Below are 23,558 nucleotides of genomic sequence, written 5' to 3' on the forward strand. Positions count from 1 at the left end.
ACCCGCCCGTCATCCCAGCGGCTTAGGAGGCTGAGTCAGGAGGATCGTGAGTTCAGAGTCAGCCTCAGCACTCAGCAAAACCCTAAGCCACTCAAGGAGACCCTGTCTCTAAACAAAAATATTAAAAAGGGCTGAGGATGGGGGTCAGGGGTTAAGCACCCCTGGATTCTTAACCATATGTTCCTGGCACCAAAACAAAGAATAATAATAACCCAGTCAAGAGCAGAAGAGCCACCCAACTCAGAGACCTGTGGGTCTCAAAAGGCTGCTGTCATCAGAGGCAGTTCTTATGCCTCTTATTGTGGCAAAGGGTCACGGCAGAGGAGTGTTATCATCTCACTTTTCCATGTGAGGGAATTAAGGGCCAGAAAGGGTGAGCGACTTTTCTAAGGCCACACAGCCAATAAGTGACAGAATTACCATCAGACCCTGTTAATACCCTTTATGGAGACTTCTCCAAACTCCTGCTTGCATTCCTGTGGCCCCGCGGGCTCCAGCCTCAGACAGGGCCATCCTTCCCATGGCTACTATCCCGTGAGGGCATTGGATGGGTGTTTCTAATATCCTGCTGTGAGCCACATAGCGGAGACAAACTGGTCACTCTCAGAGAAGGAAGGAGTAGAGACGGGGTGGCCATCGGGGGTCCTGCAATGTTCCCATTGTCCCCTGGGGGAGGGGCCCAGGAATATGTGCATCTGGAAGAATTCACGGCTGGACACTGTGTCCTTCTGTGCTTTTCTGTGTTGAAGGCACCCCCTCCAAAATACGGGTGTTGAAAAGCAGTGGCCAATGTGACACGGTGACAGTACCACAGGTGGGCCTCTATGAGGGGATGAGGCCAGGAGGGCTCCTTTGGGGCCTAAACCCTGATAAAAGGGGTGTCCCCTGTATCTGGCTCTCTGCCCTCTACCTCCCACCGTGTGGGGACAGGGTCCCTCCTTACAGACTTCACGGCCACCGGGGAGGCCGAGGGCAGCCCTAGCCAGAGAGTCAGACTCGCCTGCCCTGGACCTTGGACTTGCAGGCCCCGGGAAGGCGAGGAGATGACCGCAGGCCCCTTGTTCAGAGCCAGTCTCAGGGACGCGGGTAAATGTTTCACTCCTTTTTCTTCACGGTGGAAGGACTTGAGGGACCCGGCAACTGCCTGTGCCACGGGTGACCTGGGTCCTCCCCTGCCGTTCAGCCAAGTCCCCCAGGAGGGGAGCTGCTGGCCCACGGGCACGGGCACCGCCCACTGGGCTGGGAATCGTCACCTAGTAGCCCAGAGTGGCGCATAGGGCGCGTGGGGGGTGCGCCAGGGCCCGTGAGGACTGGGGGGAGCAGCTCAGCTTGGTGAGATGGGGGGAGAGGCAGGTCTCCCCCAGGGGTAGAACTATGGGAATGAGGCCCGGGAAGCCCACGTTCCTGGTGTGTCGGGGCTGGAGGGTGGAGGCTCCGGGTGGAGACCGGGCTGTAGGACAGGGAGCAGCGGAGGCCCCGAGGCCGGGCCGAGAGGAAGGGCTGCGGCGCTGGCCGGCCCCACAGACAGACAGGGCTGCAGGCGCTGCAGGGGCCGCCCGCCCTCCCCGGCCGAGTCCCACCTCTCGGAGTCGCTCCAGCGAGGACACGAAGGTGCGCTGGTGGAAGAGCAGCTGCAGACGCTCCTGGGCGTAATTATGACACAGCTCCTCAAAGGTGGCCGCCCGGTCCTTGCCCTGATGCCGGGGGTTCTGAAAGCCCGGGGAGTCCACCACCATGATGGACGCCATGGAGAGGTGGTGGGAGGAGAAGGATCTAGAGAGAGGAGAGGGAGGCCCTGAGACAACACAGATTCTGAGAACCTGCTGGTCCAAGCTTCCTGCTGCCCCATCACAGAGACGGAGAAACTGAGGCTGCAGCAGCAGGCTCGGCAGGTTTGGAGATCCAAGCTCGCCACTTCTAGGCTGTGTGACCTTGGGGAGTGGCTTAGCCTCTCTGAGCATGGGTTTCTTCAACCATTAAAGAGTGGTGGGAGGAGGGAGGTTGATCACAAGGATGAAAGGAGAGGGTAGAAAGCATATCCCATATCGCAAGTTCAAGGCCAGCCTCAGCAACTCCGCGAGACCTTAAGCAACTTAGCAAGACCTGTTTCTAAATAAAAAATAAAACGGGCTGGGAGGTGGCTCAGTGGTCAGGCTCCTGTGGGTTCAGTCCCTGGTGCCAAAATTAAAAAAAAAAAAAAAACCTGGTGATGCACAGGGACAGTGAGTTTCCAGGACAGTGACTTACTTCTCCACCAGCCCGGGGTGCAGAACCGACTGGCTGGAGGCCACCCAGAAAGCGGGCGACAACATCAAGACCAGAGCGTCCCTCTCTTTCCCCAGGGGCACACCGAAACAGAAGAACTCACCCCGTGAGGGCATTCGTGGGGTTCTTTCAAGCTGTCCCCTTGGACCTCCTGGTGTGTCTGCCAGGGCGGGCAGAGCGGGGTTTGCTCACATCAAAATGCAGGAGGAAGACACGGGAGCCATCACGCGGGTGTCCACCCTCGCTCTGCAAGGATGGGCTGTGTGTCCTGGGACAGGTGCCCAACCTCTCTGAGCCTCAGCCGCTCCTCTGTGACGGGGTTCATGAGGAGAGGGCTGTGGGGAGGACTGTGATCACCCGTCCACGGTTGGGAGCCGGCCTTTGCCAGGGTGCCGAGCTCGGCGGGGGCCATTTGCTATTATCACCATTAGCAGGATGGGCTGGGGGGACCCTGAGCCTCAGCTCTCCCTTCTCCCTGCTGAGGTTTTCCACCTGCAAGGCGGGGCCAGCCAGTCCTCCCAGGCGCGGGCAGGCTCAGTACACCCACCTCACAGATGTGAGCTCCAGAACCAGGCCAAGCCGCGCCCTGGCTGGCTGAGGCCTTTCCCTGCCCGCGGTCTCCTCCCCTCCCATCCTCCCTCTAAGCACCTCGAGCCACTCGAGCCTGGGGTCCAGATGGCAGTGACTGCCGCAGCGGCTGGGGAAGTTGGTACCGTGGCTATGACAACCCGGAGGTCCCCGTAACTCTGTTGCCACACGCAGCCTCGTCCCTGCACCAGGATTCCCGGGGCTCTCTGGGCTTCCTCCCCTCGCCTGCTGTCCCTCAGCCCTGCTGGACAGGCCCAGGGTTCCCAGGACAGGCTGGGGGCACTGTCCACGTCCACTGCCGCCAACATGCTTTTTTTTTTCTTTTGTGGTGGGGGGGATTCCAGGGATTGAACTTGAGGCCCTCGACCACTGAGCCCCGTCCCCAGCCCTATTCTGTATTTTATTTAGAGACAGGGTCTCACTGAGCTGCTTAGGGCCTCGCTGTGGCTGAGGCTGGCCTTGAACTCATGATCCTCCTGCCTCAGCCTCCCAAGCTGCTGGGATGACAGGTGTGCGCCATCGCCCCCAGCCAATGTGCTTTTCTTATTGGATTTTTTACAGCCAACAACTAAAATTCCTTGTTGGTTTCCCTTAATCCTCTGATGCCCTTGGGGTATAGACCTATTTTACAGATGTGAAAAGGGAAGTCAGAGAGGCCTGCAGGGGGCCACGGTGGAATGGGAACCCAGCACTGCCGACCCCAGCAACCCTCTGGCCAGCTCAGAAATGCCCCTCGTCGAACCTGCCTCGTGCAGGAGCTCCCAGTGCCCCAGCAAAGGCCACAGTACCTGTTGATGAGCGAGACGACAGCAGCAAAGAGCTCCTGGTACAGGCCGCCGGCCATGCCCTCCACGCACTCCACGCCCGTCATCTTGAGCCCTGGAGTCAGAAAGAGGACGGGGTGGCAGGCCACTGTCACCACCTTTCAGGGCCGAGAACATTGCCACAGGACAGCAGGGGTCGCTTGACTTGGAAAATACCCCTCCCCAGCGCCACTGTTGAAATAGCGCCAGCTCCTGGGACAAGGTCCAGGTGATTTATGAGCACTCCAGGGTCTCGCACCGCCTGGCCCTCCTGCTCTCCAAGCTGCTCCCCAGGTGACCCCCAGTGCTCCACGTGGACAGCACTGCTGGGGATGGGACCCAGAACCACCCCAGGGCCACCCGATACAGGTGGGTTCCCAGCCATGGTGCCTGTGGGGGAGGGCGGGGCCTTCCGGGGGGCGGGGCCTTCCGGGGCGGAGCCTTTGGGGCGGGGCCTTTGGGGGCGGGGACTTCGGGGGCAGGGACTTCAGGGCTGGGACTTTGGGGACAGGGCCCTCAGGGCGCGGCCTACTGGGAGGCTCCAGGTCACTAGGCCATGCGCTTGGGGGCCTCATTTTTATTTCATTTTGTTGTGTTTACTGCTGCACTTTGGTTGCTCTACCACTGAGCCACATCCCCAGTCCTTCCTGATTTTTATCTTCAGACAGGACCTCCCTAAGTTGCCCAGACTGGCCTCAAATTTATGATCCTTCTGTCTCAACCTCCCAAGTTGCTGAGATGGAGGCATGGGCTGCCACACCCTACTAGGGGACATACCCTTGAAAGGGAGAGTGGACGTGCTGCCCCATCACAGGCCCAAAAGCAATGAGACCAAAGGACCACAAATCAAGCCCTTCAGAACTGTAAGCCAAAATAAACCTTTCCTCTTTTTAATTCCATTAGCTCAGGTATTTTGCTATAGTAACAGAAAACTGACTAACCCAGTCACCTCCTCAAGGAAGCCTTCGTTGACTGCCACCAGCTCTGTCCTGCTTTTACTACACAAACTATGGCATAGTCTTTACTCGTGTGGTTATTTTAAACCTGTATCTCTCCCATGAGAGGACCCCGTCGTGCCCCAGTAAAGGTAGTGCCCTGAAGTCAGGAACTGTCTCTTGAGTTTTTTTGGCCTTTAAATCCTCTGTACCTTGCATGTAGTAGAAACGTGATGAATGTCTGCTATTTTCTGGAGGGAAATTGGGCAATTTTTATTTCAGTAACTGTCACCTGTTATATACTGGGGGACTTAGTAATTTCACTCCTGGGCTTTTTTCTCCTAATGATACATTCTGAGAAACAAAGATATCTTGGTGCACGGGTCCTTCCCCCCTGCTGCTGAGAATCACTTTCTGGAGACACCTTGAGTGCCCGCAGAGAGCCACGGTCTGTGAGGCCCGCAGTGGGCTCAGGCACAGCCCGGCTTGGGGCTAGGTGGAGAGGGGGAAGACTCCGCCTGCGACCCTCAGGAGGAAGGGAGGGCTCGAGGCCGTGATCACAGCCACGGCTTGATGGCCCTTCAACCCACTCACCTGGGCGCGTGCAGTTAAAACGGCCGCCTGGGTCAGAGTGGGGAAGGGGGCAGAGCGGGGCCTGGGGACGACATGCCCTGACCCTGGAGTGCACGCACCCGCCGCAGAATTCAATCCACGGCTTCCACATCTGCATGAGTGGGTGCCGGGGGCCACTCTGCTCTTCCAGCAGCCCCAGCGCTGCCCGCCCTCCTCCCCTCCACCTCTCCCTGGGCGGTTGCTAGGCAACCCACAGCCTCCCAGCATCTCTCCAAAGCCGCAGCCCCCCTCCCCCCACCTGCTCCGCGTCCACCCTGGAGATGGCCTGAGAGGTCGGCTCAGGCTGGCCAAGCAGCGTGTGTGTGTGTGTGTGTGTGTGTTGTGCACATCCAGGTGCCTTTATGGGCTGTGCATCTGTGCAAGGACCCAGGGGACTTCTGAGGAAGCCACAGCTCAGACACTGCCACTGTCCCGAGGAGAGCTGCTCCTAGAGGGTCCTCAGGGGCCCCTGGACTGAGAGCCCCGAGGCCGCCTTCGCTCCCTGTCTGCAGGAGGGCGTCTGGTGGGCAGAGCTGCAGACCCCGGGCTCCGCGGGGGGTCTCCCTGCAGCTGCAGAGCGCTGGCCTCCCGGGCTTCTCCCCGTGCCAGGGAAAAGCACGGGCCCGCCTGGCCATCGTGGATGGCGTCCTCGGTCCCTCCCTTTCCCTAGGGTTCCTGCTGTCACCTCAGCTAGTAAACTGGCCTCAGCCTCTGCGCTGTGTCCCCTCTCCACCACCTGTCCCCTCTTGCCCCGTGACTGTCACCAGCTCCCTTGTCCCACACACCCCCAACCTTCCCGGGCTGAGCTTTATACAGAAGGAGTCGGCACACCAGCCCTGCCCGCCGCTCGGAGCTGCTGGTGGCTGAGAGTAAAACCCCAGTTCCCGGGCCGCAGGGAGCAGGTCCCCTGAGCGCCACCTCTACCCCAGGCCCAGCAGTGCCAGCCTGGCCTCTGTTCCACAGAGAAAGGCCACCTCCCCCTTCACAGTGAGGGCTCAACTCCTGTGACATCCAGAGGAATGCATGGCCCCTTGGCGCTGCCCCCAGAGTCCCCACCCCAGCCCGGGCCGCTCCCAGGACATGGCAGCCTCACGGTCGCTGGGCAGAGCTAGGTACTGTCCAGGTGGGAACCTGCCACTCCTGCTCCTGGCACAGGGACACAGAGGGGGCCTTCGATATTTCTTGATGAGCCAATGAAAGAAGGCTGTGGGTGCCCGGTGGCAGGCCAGAGGACACCCTGGACACCCACAGAGGTGACAGCGCAGTACCTGGGCTGGCCTCCTCCTCCTCGAGTCCCCGTGGCCTGGGCCTGGACATCACTTGCTCGATGATCTGCCGCAGGTGGTGCTTGAAGGTGGCCGTGTTCAGCTCCTCGAACTCACAGCCCAGGGCCGCGGCTGCGTGGTTCGCCCACTCGAAACGCATGAACTGCTTCCGGCCCACTGCACGGGGACAAGAGGGGCACCGTGGCCTGAGTCCAGGCACGAGGAGGCCGGACACCTCAGAGCCTGCAGAGAGCCTTGCCACCTCTCCACCTCCGGGAACCCACTGGGAGGACCCCAAACAAGGGCCCCACCTGGCCCCCCTGGGGTGTAGTCTCCAGATCAGGGTCAGCTTTCCCCAAAGGCAGGTCCGGCCTCTTTCCTCCCCATTGCCCGGTTCACTTTCTCAAGGCAATTAAAGACATCATGGGGGCCGAGCGGCTCAGGAGGCTGAGGCAGGAGGACCGAGAGTTCAAAGCCAGCCTCAGCAATTTAGCAAGGCCCTAGGCAACTCAGTGAGACCCTAGTCTCTAAATAAAACACAGAACAGGGCTGGGGATGTGGCCCAGTGGTCAAGGATCCCTGGGTTTGATCCCCAGTACACCCCCCCAAAAAACAAATCAAGGGGAGGCACTGTGAGTGTGGAATTGGGTTGTGGTAGGTAGACAATGACGTGTCCCCTCCCCCACATACTCATTCATCTACCCATTCACCCAGCCTCAGCCCCCTGCCACCCTCCACCCATCCAGCCAGCCAGCCATCTCTCCAATGCTTATTTATTGAGCTCCTACTATGTGACAGACCTATGTTGACCACAGGGAGATCAATGACAGACACAATAGATAGGGACATCCCCACAGAGCACACAGTCCGTGGAGGGAGTGGACAAGGAGCAGGGAGACAAATAGATAAACAAGACAGACACACGGCTAGGATGACCTCAGATGATAAAATTATCACACACACACACCCTGCAAGGAGAAACTAAACCGGGTGGTGAGAGAAAGAGAGACTGAGGGAGTCATTATCCATTTGGGATGGCCACAGGGAGACATATGGAACTGGGCTGTGAATGGTAAGAAGGAGCTGGCCACATACAGAACCAGGGAAGTGCTTTATAGGTAGTGCAGGTGGTTCAAAGGCCCTGGGGTAGAAATGAGCATGGTGTGTTGGGGAGACACCAGGAAAGCCAGTGTGTCTAGAGCCCATCAGGGGAGGGGGAAACTAGACGGAGCTGAAGAAGCGGTGGCGAGCCATGCTATGGGGTAATGAGGCCATCCAGAATCGGCAACAATGTGAATAATGTCCACTGCTGAATGTTAAGTGAAAAGCAGAGTAGAGAACTACCTGAGGATGATGGCAAAGTTAATCACCCCAAACTGCTGCCATCCATCATCCCAAGCTGCTGCCACAATAATAGAAAAGGAAATGTGGCCACATATTAAGTCATAACTGGCTAAGGGGATCCAGGGTTTCCACGTTGTCAGAGAGGCTGTGGACTGATTCTGTGATCAAAATAGAATTAAATGATCTACTAAGATCAATGTCAATCAGTGCCATCCTTTAAAAATGCTCTCCCGGCTCCTATCTGCTCCCAAATGTGTCTCCTTCCTTGAAATAAGAATAACAGCTGCCCATAGAGGGTCCCTGTCCAACCCAGGGGCTCACAGAGGACCTGTTCTTCAGAAAGACGTCCTGAAGAGACAGCCTTGGGGACTGGGGATCTAGAAGGAAGGTTTCGTCAAAGACTTCAGCGCCACCCGTCACTGAAGGTGTCACAGATAACCACTGAGTCCCGGGATCCTCCAGCACGCCAGTTACTCAGCACTGGTCACCACAAAAGCGTCATTTTTATGATCCTTATTTTAGAGTTGAGCTCCACTTGATAGAGATGACACTCACACTCAGAGGGAAAATCGAGAAGTCCTACCTCCTTCACAATGATGAAGAAGATGATGATAGTGGTGGTGGTGATGGTGGTGATGATGGTGTAGGTGGTGGTGGGGGGGGGGGGCAAGAAGGACCTATGTTCCTATGTCTCCTATTTAACATGGCCTCTCCACTTAGCTCCCATTTGGAGCTGCAGAGCGTGTGCTAGAGTGTCCTGAGCAGCACATGGGAAAGCTGGACATGTGTCAGCCACAATTAGTCATTATTACTATTAGATCTTTTTTCATTTTTTCCCAGTTTTTAAATCTGCTCTCATTAGTTACTCTGACAGTAGGATGCATTTTGACACATTGTTACTATTAAATCTTCCCAAGAGTCCTAGAGTGTGAAAACTGACTCAGAGATGTCAACAGAACAGCAGACAGCTACTAACCTCCTTTAACCAAATCAGTCCTTCAAATGCCATCTTGGAGCCGTGTGTCCTAAGCTATGACCCAACAGACATTTTTTTTTTAAATACGGACTCACTTATCTCCTTCTCTTAAATGAATACATTGTAAAATGAAATGTTACTGTGATATCTTAAATGAGAATCCATTATCACCTGTCGCAAGAGAATGTAGAAATAAATACAATGCAAGCACCAAAATGTCATTAGATTCTAATTAGATCTGTCACCTGCGCCTGCCGTCCGTCTGTTCTCTCTGTCAGGGAGATTAGCAGGTAACGCCAGAGGCCTCCCGGGTCATTACCACCGAACAAGATGTTCTTGTCCCCAGCTGGGGACTGAAAGCAAAGTTAATAGGAAGGAACTTTCTAGGTGGGTATTCCTGTCCCCCCACCCTCCACCGCTGCTCTCTAAAATAGGGTCCCCGACATCCCAACAGCAGGGGCCTTCCTGGACACAGTCATGACGGATATCCGCGATTGCTATTTCTGAAAAGAGGACCCACAAGGAAGAGGGCTCTCTGATCCCTGCAGATGGAAGGGGGACATTCCCTTCCATCCATTGTCCGAGATGTGTCCTGCCAGCACAGCCCAGCAGGGGAGAGGGTCTTAGGAGAAGGTGGGGCTCCACTGGACTGGAATTTTTATTGGGCTTGGGTAGGAAGAGAGGGTTGGGACAGGCCCACTGGGGTTGGTGGGGGGAGCTGGCTAAGGTCCAGGACTGGCCAGGAGACCCCTGCTGATTGACAGGCGTTGTGTCGGCGCCTGGTTGGTGGTTCTTTCTCGGACACGTGTTGCTTAATCACCTCAAACCCACCTAACAGTCCTGGCTGCCTCCCCAGGTCCTGGATCAACCCTGATATCAGGAAGGCTCCACAACCTCTGTAAAGTGAGCAATGAAATGAAGGGATCTGTGGATGAATGGGTAGCTGTCACCAAGGATGGCCCAGGTCACTTCCCTTCCAGTCTCCTCCAAGATTTGGAAAAGAGAGCGGGGCGTGGTGGCACACACCTGTCCTCCCAGCAACTCCGGAGGCTGAGGCAGGAAGATCGTGGGTTAAAGCCAGCCTCAGCCACAGCGAGGCCCTAAGCAACTCAGGGAGACCCAGTCTCTAAATAAAATACCCAGAGGGTCTGGGGGTGGGGCTCAGGGGTCGACCTCTCAAGAGCAGGACCAAGTCAATGACCCCTGGGTCGGAACGGGGATGTGGAGCTGGACAGGGTGGCCACCCAGAAGGGGGCCAGAGATTAAAGCACTTGTCATAGGGGTCATCCTCCAGAATGTTCCCAGTGTCTGGAGGGGACAATGAACGGTCCCTGCATCACCTCCACTGGTCACGGGCATGGGTGGCGGGGTCTCAACGCCGCAGGACTTCTCAGAGCCTTGAAAACATATCCTGTGATCTCCAGGGAGGGGAAGCTCTGGCCTAGCTAGACCCGAGCTGAGAGAGCCCCACCTAAGGCAACGCAGGGAAATCGCCTCAGAGTCACCTGCCCACGGCCATTTGTCACCAAGAGCCTGAGTGGGATTTGAAAAGAGAACAAAGGAGAAAGTTGTGCAAATGGGAGAAGGAAATGGGGGAACACAGGAAGGCGTGGAGCTGTGGCTCTGATGTCAAATCCACCTAAAAAGCAGGTTTTCCCCCTTTATGATCAATGCAGAGACAGAGAGAGGGGGAGAGACAGACAGAGGGAGAGACACTGGCTGTTTTAGCTGCACACTGGGAGTTCAATCGCTATCAATTACCGTGGCCTCCTGCATTTATTAATAACCGAGTTACTTCTCCTCCCAACAATAGCTGGGCGGCCCTGAATCACTCAACGTTATGTGACTTATTTATAATGTTGGCGCATCTGGTTCGCATTTGCTCACACAGAGATTTCCAATTCCCAGGCGGTGAAGACGGAGACCACCTGCAGGGAAGAGATAAGCTGCAGAGGCAGTGGCTGCCTCAAGGAAAGGCAGCACTCAGGAGCTGACTGCTTAGTTTAAACCCTACTTCCTCTGCTGAAAGCCATGGGATGTTGGGGAAGTGGGATCCACTTGGAGCCTCCGTCTCTTCTTCTGCAAAATCAGAATAACAATGGACAGAATCTGCCCCCAAGGAGTGCATTTGGAGACTCTTGGAGGTTGTGTGTGCAGAATGCTAATGTGGTCCCACTAGGAGGCTTCCAGGTACCACTAATCAAAGGTTCAGAAAATGTTCTGGGGACTCTGAGCAAGTGTCCTGGGAAAAGCAGATTCCAGGGCAGGGGCAGGTCGAGTGGGGCAACTGGAGACTGCGAAGTCCTGCAAGGAAGGACCCAGCCCGGTTCCCACCTGCAGGACTTCTCAGAACCCTGACCTACCCAGGTGCCCTGGATGGCTACAGGAAGGGAGTGGGGTGGGGGTGTCTCCCAGACTGACTTGGTCAAGAAGCCAGAGGGCACGGCTCAACTGGAGGTCCCCACAGAATTTCCGTCTGACTGTGATCCCTCAAACAGGAAGTGTCACCTCTCTGAACCTCAGTCTCTTTATCTGTAAAATGGGGCAGCGCCTCTCCCATGGGGTCACTCTGGGGATGGAACAAGACAATGACATGAAGCTGCCTGGGAGGGTCCCCAAGCCCATGACAAGCTGAGGAGCAGATGGGTTCAGAGGACCCCGGTGGGCAGGTGTCACATGGGTGACTACAGGATCCAAGGCACCAGGTGGGACAGGCAGCAGGTCCAGGAGTGGCGTGCTGAGGGCACCCGGCCAGCAAGGCGGGGGGCAGGACTCGCCCAGCCCGGCCAGGCCCCGTCCCAGCTCTCCTCACTGAGGCACCTGGGTGGGGGCCATCGGCTCTCAGAGGTTCCCCTGAGGCGGAACCTGTGGCGCAGGGAAAGCGGGGCGTCACCAGCCACCACTGAGCCAAGCTGGTGGCCTCTCCATGGTGACCCACGGCCCGAGGGGCCCAGAGCTGACTCCACTTATCCGAGACACCCGTGAGTGAGGAGCCAGGCTGCGGACTTCAAAGACAGAAGCCCTGCGCCCAGATCGGCCTCCATCCCTCCCCGCGACCTTAGCCAGCTTCCTCGGCTTCCCAAGGTCTCTATTTGCTCATCTGAGCAAGGGGACTAGCTGCCATGCAGGGTTACGGGAGTCACGTGGGAGGGTCTGTGCACAACGCACCCATCACGCCCCGTAGAGAATGAGTTCTTGGTAAACGTCGGCAGTTGGGGTTCCCTGGTCAGCACGTGATTACTAGCACCATTGCGCCTGGTCCCTGAGCTGTCCTGTTCCTCCAATGACAGGCTAATGGAGACTCTGATGACCTAGACCGCAAGGGAACCCTAGAGAGCACCAATTCACCCCATGAGGCAGGTTCCTCTCTGAACCTCAGTCTCTTCTTCTATAGCGGGGTGACGGTCCCTACGCCACAGCAACTTTGAAATGGCCAAAGCAAAGCACCTGGCACACGGGAGGCACAGAATGGAAGCCACCTCCCACCGGTATTTATGGAAAACAGAGACAAAAGAAGGCAAGAGATTCAGGGGCCACCCGGCAAGGGAGTGGCCCAGCTGCTCTGAGCCCCAAGACCCCCAGCTGTCCCCCCACCACCCTCCAAGGCACTGAGCTGCTTGTGAGCGCTGCCTTTCCAGCCTCGGCCACTTAGGGGAGTTCATTTTGTAAAAAAAACTATAATTGTTTACATCCCAGAGCAGCCGTTCCCGCCTAATGAATGAATCCAATATGCTCCAAAAATGCAGAATAAATCCTCGCGGTGGCCCAGAATAGGCACGGTTGTGCCAGCTGTCAGGCAGAGGGCCAAGCCGCCAGCTGGGGCTGGGCACAGGAGGCGTGGCCTGCCGCCAAGGCACTGGAGCCGGATGGGGACCTGAGGGGACAGCCCTTAGGGTGCTAGGTCCAAGGACAGATCCAGGAGATCCCAGGACACCAGGTCACATGCTCGAATGCTCTCAGCGGAGCCCTGGTCAGGCCCAGCACCAGTGCAGGCCCCTAGGTTGGTACCGTCCAGGTGGCCACCTGCAGACGCGGCTTTACATGAGAAAGGAGCCCCTGCCCCGCTGTGCGGGCTCTGTCCCCGCAGCCCCGCTGACTCCGCCTGCTGCCCAGAGAACCTTCCCTGATTTCTTCTGTCTTCCAGATTCACCTTGAGGAGCCGGGGACCCCTTGGGGACCCACTTGGTAGAGAGGGACAGGGGAGCAGTCAAAGCAAGAAGAGGAGATCCAGCTCAGGAATCGGAGACCAGGACTCTAGTTCCCCCCATCTCCACAGCTTTGCTGTGTGGCCCCAAGTAATCCTCTCCCTCTCTCTGGGCCCGGTTCCTGCCCTGTACACAGGGGCTCCTTCCAGCACTTGGAGCCTCCTCTGCATCAGAAGTACTTTAAGAGGGAGTGACTCTTGCCTGGTGGCACCTGGAAGGTCACCATGGGGACAGAGCACCAGACTAGCCCAAGCTTTGGGAGACTCCACTTGCCCCTTGGGGCCCCCGATGCAGGGAAGCCACCCAGTCTGGGCACCAGCCCTCCTGCTCCTCCTGCCTCTTGAACTCCGATGTTCTTCAATGCAACCCTTGAAGAAATGGTCAAGGCTGGGTCCATCGGAGGGTCACCATGGGGACAGACATCAACCCGAATCAGCGCTCTGGAAGGAAACATGAGGAGGTGCAGCCACTCTGGGCTCTGGACACCTGGTTACAAGGCGCAGCTCCCCTTACTAAGGGGAAGCAGGAAGTGGGGTGCAGGGTGGGAAGGAAGGGAGACGCCCTCCAGGACCAGGTTCCTTCCCCAGCACCGCAAAAATAAAATGAAAAAAACAAGAAAATATAAAACAGCCCGTGAGAGCTGAGGAACTGGGCTGAGGTTCTGTAGTGGTGGATTCTGAAGCCACAAGACCAAGAAGGACGCGTCATGCAAACCGAGGGCTTCCCATGATAATCACAACGTATCAGTATCAGTTCGTCTGCTGTAACAAATGTCTCCACAATAACAAGAGGGGCGGGGAGGGGGATAGGGGAGCTGTACTTTCCGGTCAATTCTTCTATCAAACTAAAAACCACTCCAAATTTTAAAGTCTATTACTTTTTTTTAAGCCTGAAGGAAGAGCAGACCCCAAACTGTTAACAGCGGGATGAGGAGTGCAAGAAGAAGCGTCCTTGTTCTTACTCTATACTCGTTGGCACTGTTTGCATTTTGGTGAGACACTGGGGATTGCACCCAGGAACACTCTATCCCCGAGTCACATCCCCAGCTCCCCCCACTTTTTTTTTTTCTTTCCAAGACAGGGTCTCACTGCATTGCCCAGGCTGGCCTCAAACATGCAATCCTCCTGCCTTGGCCTCCCCAGTCTCTGGGATTATGGGTGTGACAATGCCTGGCTACTGTTTCTATTTTTTTTTTTTTTTTTTTTAATAAAGACAACATCAAAGCCCAAGTCACACAGTAGCTTGAGAACAACAGAAACAGTAAAATAAGCCACAAAGCCTTTGACGCCCGGGTCATTGTTCTATGGGAAGAGCATCATTATAGTAATCATCACCGGCCTTCTGCGCTCGGGGTCTTGCCTACTGCAGAGTGTGGCCACTTCCTGTCCCTTGATGGATGGCCCTTGCTGCCAGTGGTTGGGGGTCCCAGCAGAGGGCAGGGCTCAGGTGTCAGTATTATCGTATGTCCCTCCTTCCTGGGCACCTGGGACCACGGCCACATCCACCCGGGGACTGACATCTTTCTCGTGGCAGGTGGGGGGACTCGCCAGCCAAATGGCAGCCTCCTCCGTCACCCATCATGAGCCACCCCCAGCTTATGAATGTGTCACACCTTAGGCAGCAGGTGGATGACAAGCAGGCCACAGATGTAGTGAGGACAAGTAGATGAAGCCCCCATATGAGCCTCAGAGAAGAAAGAGACGTAGCCACACGACCATCAAGACAAAGATGAGCCAAGTGCGGTGGCCCACGCCTGTCACCTCAGCGTTTGGGGAGGCTGAGGCAGGAGGATCGTGAGTTCAAAGCCAGCCCAGCAACTCAGGGAGACCCTGTCGCTAATGAAACACAGGGGCTGGGATGTGGCTCCGTGGTGAAGCACTGCAGGGTTCAATACCCTGTACCAAAAAGAAGCCCCCTGGTGACCTGACGGCCACACGACCATCACAACGTATCAGTATCAGTACATCTGCTGTAACAAATGTCTCACACACAACGACAATAAAAAGAGGGGTGGGGCGGGGAGGGGGATATCGGGGAGCCAGTTAGGATTCTGGGAACTGCTGTCATTTGTGCAAAGCAACAAGGGATGGTGGGAAAAGGGACAAACAGTCTGCTTTCTGGGGAGGGGACACATCGTTCTTCCAGAGCTCCAACAACAGCAAAGCTTTGTATTCCAACTGGATAACATAAGGAGGTCACACTCCCGTGGGAGGTAGACATAATTGTGATCCCGTGTTACAGACGAGAACGCTAAGTCTCAGAGGTCAGAGGTCAGGAAGTGGCCACGATTGTGCAGGGGAACCAGAGGCTAGCCCGGTCCCGTCTACATCTGCAGTCTCAACTCTGAGCTCCCCCAATTCGGCTGAGTGGGATAGCCTTCCAAATGGAGTGCTGTGTGGAGACTGGAAGACTAGACAGAGATTGGATGGAACCAGGAAGGGGCCCTTAGGAAAGAGAATGGAGACCCAAGCACCCAGAGTGCTCCCCAAGGACGGGCCAGGCAGACATCCCGTGGAGGAGACACGCAGGAACTCTGGAGTCAGACTGGCACTGCGTTCTAACCTGCTCCACCACAGAATGCTGTTGGGCCTTGAAGATGTTACCTAACCTCTCTGAGCCTCAGCATCCCAAACCACAAAACGATAACTTGTTCTCTGTCGGGTTTGCTGCTGTGGGCATCAAAAGAGCCCATCCTTGTGAATCGGTCCCTGGCCTTGGACTGAGGTAGAGAAGAGAGATTCCGGGAGGATTTTGTCACTGGGGTGGGACATCCGGCTTCCCAACAGCAGCTCTTCCTTACATACCTGCCAGGCCTGGGCCCCCACCTCCCGCCCACCTGCACCTTTGACCTTGAACTCACTCTTCCCTTTGGTCCCCTGTTCTAGGCAAGGAAACCGAGCCTCCAGAGCTGAAGTCCCCTGCACGGGGCGAGTGGCCAAATACGGCCACACTCATACTTCCCACCCTCCTGCCCTCAAACCAGGCTCCTCCATCCAGGGCGGAGCCCGGTTCCCTCCACCCGAAGCTTCTCCTCCAGGGAACAGGGCAGATGTGACACAGCAGAGAACCTGGCCCTTGGGGTCTGCAGCCCCCGGGAAGGGAGGAAGCTCAGCCAGCCCCGGGGCCCTGAGACTGTGCAGAGAGGGGACCCAGGTGCCAGCTGGCTCCTTCCTTGGCCACCCTACGATGGCACCCCTCCCACCGGAAGCCCCCACTGAGCTCTGCAGTGCAGAGGCCCAGAAGCCTCAGGGAACAGTCACCAAGGACCATTTGGGGCTGGTCCGTGGCACAGCACGGTCACCGGAGAGCCCCGAGGCTGGCTTGAGCCCAGATCTGTGTCACGTGGGACTGTGCTCTAACCACTGCCCCGCACAGCCTTCAGCCACCAGGATCCTCGGCTAGGCTCTGGGAGCTGGGCCACACCGAGCGTCAGAACCGGGTTCTGGTTCCAAAGCCCACGTTCCCGGCTCCGATCCCGCGGGCGGCCCCGCAGGGAAGCGGCCCAGGCACCAGCCACTGGCCACGCCCGTCCCCGGGCTGCTCTAACGCCCATGGCCATGGCCAATGGCCGAGCCGGGAGGTGGCAAAGCGCTCTGCAAGCAAGGGACGGGTGCTGCTTGGGAGGACCTGGGAGTGCCACTGAGGGACACTCATTACCCAGTTGTGGAATGGCGGAGGACAGTGGCGGTCGTCATCCTCAGGACATGAAGCCTGAGGTCCAGAGAGGGGACAAAGCCAGTCACCCAGGGGGCATCTCGCCGCCAGGAGCTGGGCAGCCTGGCCTCTCTGTTGCGTCCCAGGCCCCGGCTTCCCCCTCCCATGCACAGCCTCTAACCACGGCCACCGGGGACACAGGACACTGGCCAATCGTCTCGCTGGCTGCTTTGGCCAAAGGGGAGATGCGAGCTTGGGTGAGCCGCTGCCTGGTGGCTTCAGAGGGATGCCCAGCCACCGGCCTTGGGAGCCGCAGGCCAACCTTGTGTCCATTCCCCTGTGGCTGGTGAGGACCCTCGGAGCCCCCTCCCGCAGCCTTCACCAGCAACAGGGAGTGAGCCTCCAGTGGCACCCCAGGGTCACCCTAGTGAGTGGCCACACCTGAGGGGGCTCATATTTGGCCAAACTTTCACCTGATCCGTCGGACAGATGGGTGGGGCTGCCAGAGGAAGTGGGCGAGTCGTGGGGGACAGCCCTCCTCCAGGGGGCCGCAGGAAGGCAGGGTCAGAACTGGGTGGACCAGGGCACTGGAGGGAGGAGGGGCAGTCCCGAGGTTGGGCTCAGAGCACGGGGCCACCCGGGTCCATTCCCATCTCTTGATTTAGCTGTGTGTCCTGAACCTCTCTGCTGGGCCTAACGCTCTTCCTCTGACAAATGATCATTGTACTAGTTCCTGCTCCTTCCCCGTTGCTCCAAGATCATCCTGCCTGTAAGCACTCAGCGCAGGAAAACACTGCACTCTGGAATGGATCAGCTGGGTGACTCCAGGTAAGTGGCATGCCTCCTCTGAGCCCGTTTCCTTATTTACACAACAGAGATGGATGAAAATGGACATGTGTGAAGGGCCCTGTCCCGCACCAACCCTCGTGCCCACATTTTCCTCACTGACCCACTGAATTCTCACAAGAAGCCCACACAGTGGATACCATCACTAGTCCCATCTCACAGAAGAGGAGACTGAGGCTCAGAGACACCAGCACAGCAATCGCACCTAGTGCCTGCCTCCTGACTCTTGTTCATGGAGCCATTTTGCTCACTGAACTATTGCCTGGGTCCAGTCAGAGCATAACGCAGGCCACGTGCTTCAGAGCCCATCAAACCCTGACCCAACCTTGGTGGTGGCTGTTTTTGCTTTATCAGCTCCAAACCCTGAGTCTGGTCTTGGAAGGCCCCAAATCACCCCACAGGGACTGATATGGCTTCTAACGAGTAGGATCAGCGCTTTTGAAAGAAGCTAAGGAACTCGAGCTCACTGGGAGGAGAGGATTATTTATATATATAAAGAAAACCTTGATTAATGGAAATGATTCTTAATATATTTCAAAATGATCTGTTATGACACAAAGCAAAGACATTTATATGACTGTGAAATTCTTAATAGCTGATTTCAGAACACCCTATTATGAAATCTTCCAAAGCACTCGAGAGAGTAAGTAAATCACCGGGCAGGGTTTCCGTGGGCCTGCAGCGCGCAGAAGCTCTTCTTAAAATAATTTAGAAGGTGGGAGGGCGGGGGCAGGGCTGGGAGAAATTATGGCCATAATCATGTGTTAATAAAATATTTATAAATGTGACTTCCTCCTTCATCATCACAAGCATTTATATGTCCGGGGCAGGTCCAGGCAGAGGGGCCGATGGCCCTGTCCTGGGGGGAGAAAGCAATGAGAAGAGCTCCCTCGCTTCTCTGGGGACAGAACACTACTCCAGGGGACTCCCTGGGCCTCTGTTTTGTCCCATGGAGGCAGAGAGGGCTCAAGTGCAGGTGAGAGAATTGGAGGCCATCTGGAGGACGGGCCTTTCCCAGGCCTTGGGGAACAAGTTCTAGAAGGGAGCAGTTCTGCTCCATGTGGATGACAAAGACCTGTGTCCCCTAGGAGGTCACCTACCCCAGGCTCAACAACACCCTTCCTTGTGCCACCTCTACTGAGTAGTCATAGGCATGGGTGACCTCCCTGTGGACCCCTTATCACGGCAGGCTGCCACCCCCTTGGTGTCCCGGGACTCCCACTGCAGATGCCCCTCTGCTGGCTGCGGGTGCATGCTCTGCTCACAGAGGGGGCTCCGTGGTGTCCCCATGAATCATGATCAGCAGGAGGAGGTGGATAAATGTTCAGGCGACCCTGCCCCTTGGACTCAGCCCCATGGCACAGGGGTGAGCCTCAGCGCACCCTGACCTGCTCTTCCGGGCCATTGGGATCCTCTTCTAATCAGCCCCACCCTTGTCTGCTGGGCCTCTAGGTCCACTTCCCCTTCGTCCTGGTTCCCGCTCCGTGGACCCTGCTCTACCCCAGGGGAAGAGCTGGGTGCACGCAGGGCAGCGAGCCGCTCTGGGCCTCAGTGCTCCCATCTGGACAGTGGGCCTGCGTCTTTCCACGCGTCCCCAAGCCCTGATGTCCCACCCCAGCGCGGAGCGCTCCTGTGCCGGTCCAGAGCCACGCCACCACGCCCTCCCTCAAGCGCCCAGGCCAATGGCGGTGGGTGGAGCTGTCCGTCAAGGAGCCCGTCCTATCAGGACCCAGGAGATGATCACGTGACACAAACTGAACCAATCAGACGCCCGTTCCGGTATCTTCCCTGTCCTGTATGAACCTCAGGAATGGCCGCAGACGCAGCGCCACAAACCTGTCTGTGCTCCCCACGTGGAAGTGAAGATCCCTGAAGCGGTGGGCGTTTGAGGGGAACTTCCTGCCTGATCATGAGTTCAAAACCAGCCTCAGCAATGGCAAGGCGCTAAGCAACTGGTGAAGAAGGCCTTCACCAGTTGCTAGTTCCCAGCCTCCAGAACTAGAAGTTAAATAAACTTCTATTCTATTCTTCTATTCTATTCTATTCTTCATAAATCACCTGGTCTTGGGTATTTTGTTATAGCAACAGAAAATGAACTAAGATGGACACAACTCCAACATTTCACAGAGAAGAAAACTGAAACCAGAGACGCAGCTAGTTTGCCGAAGGTCACCCAGCAAATTGAGGTTTCAGTTGAATCTCTCTTTTTAAAAAATGATATTTTATAATTGTACCCAATTATGGAGTACAGTTTGATGTTTCTGTACATATATACATTGTATGTTGACTAAATCAAGGTTGTTAGGCAGATGTGACCATCATTAATATAAGAGCTGGATTTCTAACATCTTCTCCTTGATTTGGCTGGATCCCAGGAGAGGGGAGGAACTTCCCAGGGCAAAACCAAGCAGTTAGGCAGGCGGGAGGCACATGGACCTGCAGGTGCTGTGGTCCCCGCGGACTGGTGTGGACTAGCACTCAGCCGGCTTTTCCTGTAAAGGGCCAACTAATAATTCCATTCTGCTTTGCAGGAAATCTCCATCTCTGCTCATCAGCTCTACCGTCGCAGAGAGAGAGCCACCACAGACAGGTGACTGAAGGGATGTGTCGGGCTCCGAGAAAACTTTAATTAAGGACTCTGTGACTTGAATACCGTATAATTTTCATATTATGAAATTTAGGACATATTATTGAAATAAGATGACATATTATTCACACACACACACACACACACATATCTATGCACATATATTTTTTCGTACAACTGAAATGTATCAACTATTCCTAGTTTGCACCCCAGCAAGTGACAGGCTGATTTGGCCCACGAGCCACAGCTGGTGACCCCTAGTGTAGACGGAGGCAGATGCAGAGGCCGGTTCTGACTGTGACCTGAGCTTTGCAGGCAGAGGGACACACCCCAGGTTGGAGATGGGACAAGATTCCTACGCTGAGGTGCACCTGGCCCAGGTTGGCCTCGGTGCCAGGGACATTGAGCTAGAGGTGTCACGGCCCTCATCAAACCAGTAGTACCACCAAACAGTCAGGGCACCGAGAAGCCCAGGGCTGTTTCTGGAAGGTGTTGGATGCCTGCTTCTTTGACATTTGCCTGGCCACGTCTCTGCTCAGCCAGGGTCCTTGTGGAACCCCCGCCCTGCTTGTCCCTGACTGAGCATTAGTTCTAGAAATTTCCAAGATCAGTGGATGAAAAGAAGGGGACATGAGGCCCACAAATGTGTGGGCACCTTCTTGAGGAATCTACCCCCCCCAGGAATAGCCCAGAGGTCAGCCGAGCCCCCGACAGGCCCCTCTTCACGCGGGTGTTCATTCAACAGTCCCACCTCTACATTGGGGTCCAAAGGAAGCCACTCCCTACTGGAAAGACTGAGGCAGGGACACCGGGAGATCCGGGGCACCCCGGGCTCCGTGAGGAGGGACCTCATGGCTTTTGACACCCTCTGTCTCCCCAGAACCCTGCACAGCGCCAGCGCAACACAACAAGAGACTGGATCGCGAGGCCCACACCACCCAGGGCCGACTGCTTGGTTTGGCAGGTGAGGGGAGCCGTGGGGGCTTCTAAACCAGCACATGGGTCGAGATCCCAGAAAGCAGCCCAGAGCCCGTGACCAAGGAGCGAGAGAACCAGCGAGAGGCTACTGCAGCAGTCCAGGCCAAACTCCTAAAGAAGGCGAACACCTCGTCTAAGGGATCTAGAGGGCACAGCACATGGCCGGACAGGAGTGGGAGGGGCAAGAGGGGACGCTGGACCCACTAGAGAGACCAGGGGGGAGTAGCCACAATCAGCAGACGATTCAGAGCGGACAGAGACGGCCTGGTGGATTCAGCAGGGAGAGAGGGGCCTGCATCGCCCAGCCCCAGACTCCGCTGTGTTCCACGGCCGCTGCGCCCCGTCCCTGATGGCTGCAAACAGCTCTGAGGTTTAAATCAACTCCACAGAAGAAATCAAACATGCAACCCCTGGGTCGCGCAGACTCCATTCCAAGTGCCCTACAGCCACAGAGGGCAGGCGGCTACCGTAGCCGATGGCACAGACAGATATCTCCAGGGTGCAGAAGGCTCTTTGGGACACCCTGTTCCAGAAGGTTCCTTTGAAAATCCCAGCATGTTTCCTTGTTGCTCTGCGGATCCGCAGGCAGCCCCAGACACGTGGAAGGTGACAGATCGACCCTGTCCCTACCTCCCCAGGGAAGGTCCTGGTCGGACACCTGCCCAAGGGGACGGCCAGGTGCCCAGGTGAGCGCCGCAGGAGGGACCTACCTTTGCAGGCTCCGGCCACGCCGAGGTGGTAGATGGCCGCCAGCACCCGCCAAATGGCCCGCTGCTCGCTCTCTGAGATGCCCAGCGTCTCCATGGCGCCCCGGAGCTGGGCAAAGGCCGCCCCTGCCTTCTGCTTGTCTTCAGGCTGAAGGCAAAGAGAGAGGGGGAGTGGCCGTGAGCACAAACAGGAAGGGCCAACCCATAGCCCAAAGCCAAGGTCAGTCCCAGGACTGTGTGGTCAGTAAGTCATCACGATGAAGCCAAGGAGAGCTGACACCCAACCCGGGCTGCTGGGACAGCCAGAAAAGCACGTTTCTCTCTGGCTTTTGGAGGCAGGTTGGCTTCTGACCGCCTTGTGCTGAGCTCGGGTCTGGGGTGCGGAGATGGGCAAAGCCCTGGCCTGGCCTCGGAGGCTGTCTCAGACAGGCACAGGGACAGTCACAGGGACAGGCACAGGGACCCACATAAGCAAACGAAGGAGATTTTTGGAGACCACAGGGACCCAACTGAACATGGACACAGAGTGATTATTTTTGGAGGTGGGTCAGACACAGAAGGGGAGAGGACACAACCTGGGGAGCCACCAGCAGGCCGCCGGAAGGCCTCAGGCACAACATCAAAGAGCAGGCGCTTTCAGGTCCAGCCACCACCTACAGCCCAGACCCGGGGCAGACATCACTAATCCATCACCGTCCCTGGGGGCCCCGATCGCTTTCTGGACATCACCCCTTCCAACCATCAGCTACTGCGGCCACTGCACTAAAGCCAGAGTGCCATCCCCAGCTCAGCACGGGGGCTGCCAGAAGATGTGTGAGCAGGACACAAGAGACAAGGACACCATCAGATGTCTGGGGGGGGGGGCGGGTGCAGAGGTTTGGGTCTGTTGTGTTTCGTTTTCTGATTTGTGATCCCAATTATGTCTGATTGAATATTAGAATTTGTCTGAAACTCTCGTGCCCGCACCATCTGGCCACGGAGATTCAGCCCAGGAGCCTGCTGGGTGGGGAACAGACGCCGGGAAGAGGAACCTTTTGTCAAGAAGCCACCAGCAGATAATGAGGAACTGATCGGCACCGGGTCCCCTCAGAGACCACGGTGACAGACGGTTGGCCGCTCAGGCTGACAGGTCTTTGAATCTTGTAGAGTCCCCTGCCCAGAGAGGGGACGACACTTGTCCCATCTTCCACAGAAAATTAACATCAGATCTGAGACAAGAGGCCGGCTTTCCTGACTCCAACCCAAGCCACTAGTCCCTTCCATTGAAGCCACTTCGTCTAACTGGGAACCTGCAAAGGATCACCGGGCAATGGGGATGACGTCAAAGCATGCGGTGACATTGAGAGATTCGCTGTGGAAACGTTTCAATGAATAGCAGAGGCATGTTCTGCCGATCTGTCATATGTCTGGGCCGCCACAGGACCACAGAAGCCCTAGCAACCAGGAGCTCAGCCTAGCAACCGCAGCTGCTCCGCGGGAGCGTGGGGAGGGAAGGAAGGACCTCACCCGGCTCTCGGTTATTTATGAGATTTCAAAGTAGCCAAGAAAGGACACCAGGAGGACAGCGGCAACACATTTATTATGCTCCCACGGCCGGCCCTGAGCTTTTGACTTTAAATTACGCGGGGACTCCATCATCCCCCGCGGAGCTCCGGGAAGAGAACAGGAGGGAAACTTCCACTGAACCCCGTTGGCCTCGCTCTGTCCCACCCCCAGGTCCCTCTGAAACAGAAAACCGAGCTCAACAAACACATCTGTTTCTGATCCCAAATGATTAGGACCAGGAGGATGGC

General features: G+C 56.5%; 1 protein-coding gene across 1 annotated transcript in view; it reads right to left on the reverse strand.

The window, feature by feature from the left end:
- The window catches only part of Myo18b (myosin XVIIIB), a 201,599-nt gene that overhangs the window by 151,638 nt on the left and 26,403 nt on the right, over positions 1-23,558 (reverse strand). Inside the window, exons 11-14 of the mRNA XM_027955886.2 lie at positions 21,769-21,913; positions 6,472-6,645; positions 3,642-3,732; positions 1,581-1,773 (exon numbers count right to left, since the gene is read on the reverse strand). Coding sequence (XP_027811687.2) covers positions 1,581-1,773; positions 3,642-3,732; positions 6,472-6,645; positions 21,769-21,913 — 603 coding nt within the window. The remainder of the gene's footprint in view (positions 1-1,580; positions 1,774-3,641; positions 3,733-6,471; positions 6,646-21,768; positions 21,914-23,558) is intronic.

This window comes from Marmota flaviventris, chromosome 1, assembly GCF_047511675.1.
Source record: "Marmota flaviventris isolate mMarFla1 chromosome 1, mMarFla1.hap1, whole genome shotgun sequence".
NCBI lineage: Eukaryota > Metazoa > Chordata > Mammalia > Rodentia > Sciuridae > Marmota > Marmota flaviventris.